This window comes from Podarcis vaucheri (genome assembly GCF_965113315.1).
Source record: "Podarcis vaucheri genome assembly, chromosome: 2".
NCBI classification, from domain to species: domain Eukaryota; kingdom Metazoa; phylum Chordata; class Lepidosauria; order Squamata; family Lacertidae; genus Podarcis; species Podarcis vaucheri.
This window is the reverse complement of record NC_138760.1, coordinates 35,830,141-35,840,433: the sequence shown is the minus strand read 5'-3', so window position 1 is coordinate 35,840,433 and position 10,293 is coordinate 35,830,141. Positions and strand designations below refer to the sequence as shown.

The window sequence follows — 10,293 nt, the reverse complement described above, 5'->3', positions numbered from 1 at the left end:
CTTGACCTTCCTGGTTAGCCTTGATTGCCTTTGAATCCTGGGAACAGGAGGGGAGAAACCTGGGGACCATTTTAGCAGCGTGAAAACCCACTCTGTTTCTCTGAAAGTGCCTAGATCAGGGGTCAGCAAACTTTTTCAGCAGGGGGCCGGTCCACTGTCCCTTAGACCTTGTGAGGGGCAGGACTATTTTTTTTTTGGGGGGGGGGATGAACGGATTCCTATGCCCCACAAATAACCCAGAGATGCTTTTTAAATAAAAGGACACATTCCACTCTTGTAAAAACACGATGATTCCCAGACCGTCTGAGGGCCAGATTTTGAAGGCGATTGGGCCGGATCCGGCCCCCCAGTCCTTAGTTTGCCTACCCCTGACCTAGATAAAGGCACCCTCTTCCCTTTTCTGGGCTTGGCGGCAGCTTCTCCGATTGCAACAGCGGCAGGAGGGATGGAGCTGAGAAATCTTTGTCCTCCAAATGTGAAATCCCCTGGGCGGTGCTAGCAGCACCTCTGAGCACCCCTAAAGCCTGTCCTGGATATATGCCTGGTCAGAATGGAGCCCCACTGAGTTCACATTACAGTGGTACCTCGGGTTAAGTACTTAATTCGTTCCGGAGGTCCGTTCTTAACCTGAAACTGTTCTTAATCTGAAGCACCACTTTAGCTAATGGGGCCTCCCGCTGCCGCTGCGCCACCGCTGCACGATTTCTGTTCTCATCCTGAAGCAAAGTTCTTAACCCGAGGTACTATTTCTGGGTTAGCGGAGTCTGTAACGAAGTGTCTGTAACCCGAGGTACCACTGTACTTATGTTTACTCAGATTTTGACCAAAGAGGCGTCATCTTTCTCTTCCCGGTGTCTCCTTCTTTGGAGCCAATAACTTTGTTCAACCTGTTCTATCAATAAACCCAGGCAAGCCCAAGAGCCGTTTAAAGCGCCTTTATTATGAGATGCAGGAGGGGAAAAACACACACACTGCCGGACGGAGTCGGTCGCTTTGGCTAGAAAGCAACCCCCTCCGCTGCCTCCGCCTCCCTCCCTCCCTCTCCTCGCCCCGTCCGGATGCCCCGCTCCGGGCTCCAGGGGGAAGGACGCCCCGTCGGGGCTCAAGCGCTGGCGCAGTCCGCGGGGTCCAGCGAGACGGTGACATCGGCTTTGCACTGGATGACGCTGGGCAAGCCAGGCAGCAGCTGGCAGCTCTGCAGCTCCGGGGCCACCTCCTTCACACACACCGCCTGCAAAGGGAAAGGGAAAAGTGAGAGGGCAAGGCTTGCTCGACTGCGATCCTAAAGCCCCGTGGAGCAGAAGAGCCTTTCAATGTGCCCAGGACGGAGCTGCGCATCTCCAGGACCCTTCAGTCATTGCAATATCTTTACCTGCTTGATAACAGCGCGACCCGACGGCCTGTTTGGCTAAAGAGCAGCAAATAATAATAATGATGATGATGATGATAATAATAATAATAATAATAATAATAATAATAATAAATTTTATTTATACCCTGCCCTCCCCAGCCAAGGCCGGGCTCAGGGCGGCTAACAACCAATAATAAAAACGAGTTGCATGAATACAACTTAAAAACAAGATTAAAATACAACATTAAAACAATTAAAATAGACATTTCCTCTCAGATTTTTATAAGTAAAAAAATATAGGTATAAAACCATATAGGCTTTTTTAATTTAAAAAGTTAGAAAGTGCTGGTTGATACTATTACTATAATTATCTGATGAATACAACTTTTCGGGAGTGGCTAATGTACGCTCTAACTCAATAATAATAAATATACAATGCAATGCATTGAAATAAATCACAATGCATATAAAAGAAACCCCCCCCCCAGCTGCCTTCTCCATCCGGGACCCCCTCCCTCTTCCAGGGGGCTCCACTTGCGCTGCCTACTACCGTCCAGGCGCCCCCTGGCAGCTCACCATGTTGCGCAGCCCGCTAGGGTTCGGGCGCGGCTCGGACATCAAGAAGGAGGCGGCGGCGGCGGCGCCGGGGCCGCTCTCGGCGCTGGTGCTGCTGCTGTCGGTGTCGTCGGAGCGGCGCATGTAGGGCGAGCGGCGGATGCCGGACAGCAGCCCCGACGCCCTGCCCACCGAGTAGTAGCTGGGTCCGGCCGTCTGCTTGTACCAGGCGTCGGCGGGCGGGCTGAGCAGCGCGGCCAGGGCGAGGCAGAGCAGCGTCGAAGTCCCGGCTCCCGGCATGGTGCGCTCGGCCACGACGGTGGCTTCTTTGGGCAGGCGGCGCCGTCGGCGGCTCCTTATATCGGGGAGGCGAGAGCGGAGGCGGGGCCGCCCAGCCTCCTCCCGGAGCCCCCCAGCGCCCCGGAGCTGCGGGAGACCTGACGGGCGGGGGGAGAGGAGCGGTGTGGGGGCGTCGAGGCTGCGTCGAGAGAAGGAGGCGGCCTGATCCTCAGCCTTATTCGGAAGGATGCCCTTCTGTGGTTCTGGCGCACTCAGAATGGTGGTAGAGTTGGGAGGGGTCTCGAGGGTCATTTAGTCCAACCCCCCTGCAAAGCCCACAGCCGTCGATGGGTGGGCTCGAAGCACCAACCTTAGGTTACAAGCTCGCCTTTAAGGATGCTGCTGAGGACTGTCTGGGGCGCCCCCTGCGAGCAAAGTAGTTGCTCTGCCCTGGAGGCACGACGGCCCTTCCCTTGGTCTTTAGACGTGTCCCTTGAGCTTCACGTCGCCAGCTCGGGACTGAGAACCGGAGGGGCGGGCGGGGAGGGGGTTGCCAACGAGCAGCCTCCCGTCGTGGACGCCGCTTCGGATGTCCTGCTCCCTGTATCGCTTTCTCAGCCAGCTCCTTCCAGCTGGCGCAGCCCGAGCCCGGAGCTCGCCGATGGCTAGCGAGGAAGGCAACGGAGGGGCTGGCTTCCTTTCTCCCCCGCGCCCAAGAAACTTCTAACTACAGTGGTACCTCGGGTTACATACGCTTCAGGTTACAGACTCCGCTAACCCAGAAATAGTGCTTCAGGTTAAGAACTTTGCTTCAGCATGAGAACAGAAATCGTGCTCCTGCGGCGCAGCAGCAGCAGGAGGCCCCATTAGTTAAAGTGGTGCTTCAGGTTAAGAACAGTTTCAGGTTAAGTACGGACCTCCGGAACGAATTAAGTACTTAACCCGAGGTACCACTGTACCTTGAAAGCGTTGTGGGTTAGGAGACCACAGAAGGCGGAATTGCCAGGCAGGCAATTGCGGAAGATCTCCCCCCTAGACATAAGGGGGGGGGGAGGAGTGAGATATCTCTGCTTTCCATAAAGTTTTGTGGATAATTTACTATAATAGGGCATTTAAAAGCATTTAAAGGTCGTGGTTTCTTTTTTTTTTAAGGAGGGTTTTTTCTCTGTGTCTAAAGCTGACCCTAAAGTCTTGCACCTGCCTTGGGATGAATAATCGTTCCCTTAAGAGGACCCATACGCAGAGGACTAAAGCAATGGCACTCCCTTTCCATCCACCCGCGGGATGCTATCATTTGCTTTGATTTTAAGTATCTATTCCAGGTTAATTAATCAGGAAAAAGCTAAATGTTCCCTGGAATTTCTCTCTTTTCTGAAATGAGCTGTGCTCTCCCGTTTCCTTGCCTCGCTCACACGTTCACTTCCTTTTCTCTGTTCCAGTCGCCTGTTTTCTGGTCGAGGGAGCTGTCCCTTTGCTGAAGCAGATGCTGCTGAAATATGCTTTAACTTGAGTGGAAATACAAAGTAGGCTTTTATTTACGTGCGGCTCCTCCGCTGTGCGGGAGAATCCTGGTCGCTTGTCAAATTTGGAATTAAAAGCTCATTTAAAGTTTTTCTGAGGGTGCTTTCAAACAAAATTCTCTTTATAGAGGACTAAAAGTACAGAGCTTTTATACCGTATGATGAATAAAAGGTGTCATGTTTTCTAATGCCCTCTTGTGGCGTTTTTTCATTTGCACAGGCAGGCAGCTATGGTACCAGCTCATTTGAAGAGAGGCAGCTTCTGACCACGATTAGTTTATAGGAGAAATACCTTTGCCCAGGGATACAGTACCAGGTCGAATTTGTGATGCTACAGTTCAAAACGACTTAGATTGATAGATGTACCATTGATTTCATATTGGATCCTTGGGTTGCAATCTTAATGCATAGTTGACTGGGATCATTGTTTAGTCTTGACTGTTATTTTTTCCTAGAAATTATGCAGTTGATAAGGTTGAAGTTTAAGGGGACACGGGTGGCGCTGTGGGTTAAACCACAGAGCCTAGGACTTGCCGATCAGAAGGTCGCGGTTCGAATCCCCACGACAGGGTGAGCTCCCATTGCTCAGCCTGTTCCTGCCAAACTAGCAGTTTGAAAGCACGTCAAAGTGCAAGTAGATAAATAGGTACCGCTATGGCGGGAAGGTAAACAGCGTTTCCGTGCACTGCTCTGGTTCGTCAGAAGCGGCTTAGTCATGCTGGCCACATGACCCAGAAGCTGTCTGCGGACAAACGCCGGCTCCCTCGGCCAATAAAGAGAGATGAGTACCAGGATCCTTCCACTTCAAACCACATCCTTAGTGGCTGCATGTAAAAAATTTTTTGCAAAAGAACTAATTCTCATGAGTTACTTTTTGTTTAGGAAACAAATACAAGTTTTCAACCTTTTGGTGCTCTTGCGATGCTAGTTATACAGAAAATACATGATTGGAGAATGATGAAGCAGAGATTTCTGTACTGACCTTCAGAGAGCCTGAAAACACAAGACCCGTCCCATTTATCTAAATGTCATGCTAACACTGAATTTCCACATAGAATCATCACCACTCAAGCTGTTCAAGGCTTCTCAAAGGAAGAGTAGCATGGAAAAGACTTATTTCCTTTTGCCAGTCCACAGAGCAATTGCCTGGCAAAACCATGGTCAAACAGAGGATCAATGCAGCTGCCAGATATTAAATGTGGTAGGACCGTAGTCTTGAAAGCATTGCACGGCCTGCCTATGAGTTTCAGACCCAATTCAACAAGTTGAAGTACAAAGTCCTATAGGCTTGAGATCATCTCTCTCAACACTGACCAACCTGTGCTTTAAGATCAGCAGGGAGGCCCTGCTGGTGATACTGCTGGGATACTGCCGGGGAGACGGGGGCATCAGGCAGGCCCCCAGCTGGCTCCAGCCACCGGCCAGCTGCCAGACAATTACTGGGTTTCCTTGGAACAGCATCAATCAGCAACACGAGCCTCAGATACCTTTAGAGACCCGTGCACGCTCTGTCAGCAGAGTGTGTAAATCTCACAGCAGAGGAGGCAGACAGAGTCATATGTAAGCAGCATATTACAGCCTTTTATTCAGCAGCAGGAACAAAGGAAAAAACATGTCTGCTTCCCTTCGTGTCCAGCAAAACAGCAGCAATACAACAGCTATATACAAATGGAAGTTCCCAGCAAGCGCTGGAAGTAAACAGGCATGTGACACACAACAGTCATGCCTGTTCCCTTTTAAGGTGGATGGGAACTATATCCTAACAGATACCACAAATAGATATGGCCCATGGGGCAGCAGCAAGGCAGAGCCTACTCTGTGGCAGTGCCCCATTGGTGGAACTGTTTACTGTAATAAATGGAAATCTGCCCTTATTCCCTTATGGGATACACAAGAGCCCATGTAGAGTCCTTTGCAGGTTCTCCATCGGTCAGAGAAAAATATCAGAGGCCAACCAGAGACTATTGAGAGACCAGAGACTATTGAGAAGCAAAGTAGCTAGTAAGCCAGATCTTTATTGAACTGTTGCAACAGGTGCCCCCTTCACACGCAGGAGGAGGAGGACCCAGAACCCAGGTGTGTCCGTCCTTATATAGACATTTTAAATTGCCCGCCCTGGAGTTCAAGACCACCCCCAGAAACATCATGCATACATCACAGAAAGGGCGTAGCTCAAGACCACCCCCCAGACACATCATACCTCAATCAAAATAAATCTGAGTGCTTTGTTTATCTCATGTCTGGCAGGTTACCTGTTAATGCTTACTTGATTGGATACCCTGGGGAGCCTGGCCAGTCTTTTGTAATGATAAATACTTAGTTCCTGAGCCAGGTCACAGGCTCACACCCTATTCATATCTTAAATGTACCCTTAAGACAGGATTTGTGAGGAAAGAGACAATGGGGATGTTTCCCACTTTGACCTTGCAGAGAAATATTTTAAGGTCTTGAATATGTAATAAATGTTCATAAATGTACCAAGCAAACACGTACATAAATATATAAACCACATGTCTGATACCCCACAGAAAAAAGTCCTGAACAAATTGACCTCAAGCATTCAGTAGGAACTCTGAATTCAGATTGTAAGAGGCAGGAAGGTTGCTGTAGTGCAAATATTGCTATGAACCCTGTATTTTAAAGGGTTGGACTAGGTGACCCCAGGGTCCCTTCCAACTCCCAATTTATGGCTATGTGCAATGTGTCTGCAAGCACTGGAGGGTAATTCTTAAGTTCTGGTGTAAGATGATGGGTTGAAATTCAGCCCAGCTTTGCTTTTTGGTACAGAAAGATGGAAAGATTGGTTTTCAGAGTTTAGAATACAGTAGAGAGTTTTAAAGGGTGAGAGGTGAAAGCCATGATGTTTTGAAGCAGAGCTGGTGATAACAAGCATTTGAGTCATTCTCTAACAGTTTTTACCATTTTGTCTAGTATTTAAAATCAGACTTCAAAGTTTATTCAGAGTTTAAGCACATACAAATTCATAATCAAGTAGAATGAGCCTTGACCACCCCTGTAAATAAAGGGCAGAAAAAATTGTCTGCAAATGGTAAGGCTGAAATGACTGAGAATGTTAAAGATCTTAGGAAATCTGACACTCTGGCCATTTTTACCCATACATAAGGGAGCGAGTGATTGTTCCATGAATGACCGGGGGGGGGAGGGGCACACAAAATGATAGCCCTGCACCCTAATTTCCTGTACATAAAGGAGGCAGATACTTCCAATTCCCTTTGCCTGGGCTGCAGGAAACATGATTCCTTAGAACTGAGTTAACAAATTTAATTTGACCAACTTCTATTGCTGGCATTGGTGAAAACTTGAATTGCTGGGTTTCTCTTTTTGTTTTAAATCTAACCCTATTTTAAAATGTATTCCTTACCCTTCCCTTCCTTTATTCAAATGGTAATTAGCCCAAAGATGCAACACTTTTAATGGTATAAGAGATTTGCTGAAACATGAACTCTGCACATGCAGAGGCTATGTCAGCTTAAAAGAGAGGCGGGGGGGGGGAGAGAGAGGAGGAAAAAAAGGTTTGGAGAGACAGCTGACTGCAAGGAGAAATTTATTCAAATTTATTTATGTAAACTTGGAACCACTGAGGGAAATCACCCTTACGTGCTCCAGGGGCTACTTAAGGAAAAAGAAAAGGGGTTAAGTACTGGACCATCAAAAGTCAAGAGGTTGCCAAGTTCCAAATCTAACATGCCAAATTCTTTCCACAAGTATAAATATCAAAGTAGTCCTACTATAAGTTTGTCTCTTGAGTAGTTTTTACTTATAAAAAGAAAAAAAGGGTTTTAATGAATTTTATAATAGGTTTTGTTTTGTGTGTATATACCTATGCATTTTAGGAACAGCATTTCCTGACAGAGATTTTCACATGAAATAATTTCCCCTTTCAAACAGGATATGTGAACCTCTAAGAAGACTCAAACCCACATAAGGAAAATATTTAATAACTTGTCAATTGTGTCCAAATTAACAAAAGTTTTGTCCCTTCATTTCTTCCACAGCCAAACTAAGTGAAATAAATTAAACAGACTGAGGAGAAAATAACAGTAGTAATTATATGAAAAGGTGATAATAATATTGAAATGAATAAAATGCTTAACTCTAAGTTTTTTTATTGTTTGCAGCTTCCCAAGAAAACGCAAGGATATTCTCTGTGTTTTTAAGTCCCCAAAACCCTGCCCCTTACAGGATATCCCTTCTACAGATGTTAATGCAGACCCAATGATGAAATACCCTCAGCCCAATTCCTCGTGACCACCAGACTATTTATTACCTGCAACAACAACAGGCACCAGAGTTTTCAAAGTGGCCACAACAATCTCTTTCCAAAGGACATAGACTGAGAGGGGGTGGGGGGCTGACAAAGGGGGGGAAAGTTGTATTGCAAGGACATTCTCTCTTTTGACCTCAAGACTCTGCCCTAGGTTTGAAAAGATATGTAAAAGCAGCAAGAATTGGCCTCAAGATATGCAATTGATATATAATTATCATGTTTTATGTTGTGTGATATTATGCAGAAACATCGAACTATCTCTGACAGTATATGTTATTTCCACAAAGGGGGTGTGTGACCCAATTTTTGTGTGTAATTGTTTTTATGTTTAATGTATAGTGTCTTATTGCTTTACACCCCAATGGAGGATTCTCATGCATTTTATGTTTTCTAATAGATCAGGCTATTGTGTAGTCCAATATTTAGATTAGATCAATTTATGACCACATTTCCTTGTCCCACCTGGCACTCTGCACTCTACCAACCTTCCCTACCCATTTTAAAATGTGTTAAAACTCATTTTACCAAGGAGAAGCTTCAGAATCCGTAAAAACACCAGATACACGAAGGTATATATGCCTTGATTTAGCAGGAATGATCCCTTATAGAGTTAAATTGACTAATTTGGACAAGTGCCCTTTTTAGAATTTTTTTTTTACAGATTGGTTTGAAAAGGTGAGAACCATGGTGCTATCTAAATTCTAATTGGACTGCCGGTTTAACCCACAGCGCCACCCCAGTAAAATCTAATCAACACCTGCTAAAGAATGGGTGTGGCACAGATAAAATGATAAGATTAACTGTAAGACAGGAAGCAAACAAGGGTAACTAGTTTAGTCATTGCTTACTAGGATTATATTCTTCCAGTGTTACATTAAGCAGTATAAACAAAATGAGAAAGAGGCAGGAAAATCTGGGAAGAAATAATAGAAGGATTGGAAGTATAGGAATTGCTCATCTCAAAGCCTTTCCCCCTTCTCCATTAGAATGCATAGCCTAAAATTAGTGCAAAAATCTTGGGTCTTCAATGGTTAGTTAGCTCTCCAAGCTCAGACAAGGAACTTAGTACTCTCAAGGAACCCACACTCACTTTCCCTTAAGGACAGGCATATCCTTCCTCCTCCATTTCCTGACTATTAGTGTGGGTTCTGTGGGAAAACTGTCACAATCACTTTCTAAAGGATTTTGCGGATTCTTTCACTCTTTAGATCAAGGTATGCATTGTAGAATTTGCTGCCTGCTTAATTTGTAATTTTGCTGTCTGAAGCAAGATCTACCGTATTTTTTGCTCTATAAGACTCACTTTTTCCCTCCTAAAAAGTAAGGGGAAATGTGTGTGCGTCTTATGGAGCGAATGCAGGCTGCGCAGCTAGCACAGAAGCCAGAACAGCAAGGGGGATTGCTGCTTTCACTGCACAGCGATCCCTCTTGCTGTTCTGGCTTCTGAGATTCAGAATATTTTTTTCCTTGTTTTCCTCCTCCAAAAACTAGGTGCGTCTTGTGGTCTGGTGCGTCTTATAGAGCAAAAAATACGGTATATATTTTCTGTCACTTTCATTTCATATAACAATAAACCGAGTTTTCTTTAAGTCTTTTGTGTAAGAACTTTTTGTGGGCAAGGGGTTAGGAGAAAACACATATTCATACAGACACATGTTGTAATTCTAGCAAAAGACCCTAAACCTCTTGTGTATCCATGTGAGTGCTGGACATGCATTTGGGTTCAGACACATACTTTGTAACAACGCCAACACTTTCTGCAGATTGAAATGACAGCATGAACCATACTTGGCACCTCAGTTGATATATTGGACAAAGTAGCTGGAGCTAAGGAGTCAACCAGCACCATTGCAGAACTCTTGGGGGACCGAGAACAAAGTGAAGAATTTTAGACAGAATAATCCTGTAACTCTTGCTTTTGTAGTAACTATATAAACAGGTTGAACGGTAATCACCAAATTTGATATAATGAGAAATAAATTAAGATATTCCAGAGTCTAAATAATAAACAGGAGGGTGACATTGGCATCTCTGCTCTTGCATTGCTTCCTTCCAGCCACTGCTGGCGATAGGAAATTCTGCAACATCTTTGCATTTGGATGTAGCTGGATCATTCCCTCACATATGGGAGAATTCTCAGAGGTTTCTGTTGCCCACTGTGCCTCTGCATGAGTTGCAGCTGTGCGCTAGCCCTCATCTAGCAGAGTAAGCCCACAACTTACACACATTTAACTTGTTCCCATTCAGGTCTACGCACTTGGCAATAATAAAAATTAAAAAGGGGGAAATATCTCTCAAGA

At 45.6% G+C, this 10,293-nt stretch overlaps 1 protein-coding gene across 1 annotated transcript; it reads right to left on the bottom strand.

The window, feature by feature from the left end:
- Positions 1-920: 920 nt before the first annotated feature.
- Positions 921-2,223, bottom strand: NPB (neuropeptide B). The gene is made up of 2 exons (XM_082212224.1): positions 1,928-2,223; positions 921-1,231 (listed from the first exon to the last, which is right to left on the bottom strand). The coding sequence occupies exons 1-2, from the start codon at positions 2,204-2,206 to the stop codon at positions 1,103-1,105; spliced, it is 408 nt and encodes a 135-aa protein (XP_082068350.1). The 5' UTR covers positions 2,207-2,223; the 3' UTR covers positions 921-1,102.
- Between the last annotated feature and the right edge of the window lie 8,070 nt (positions 2,224-10,293).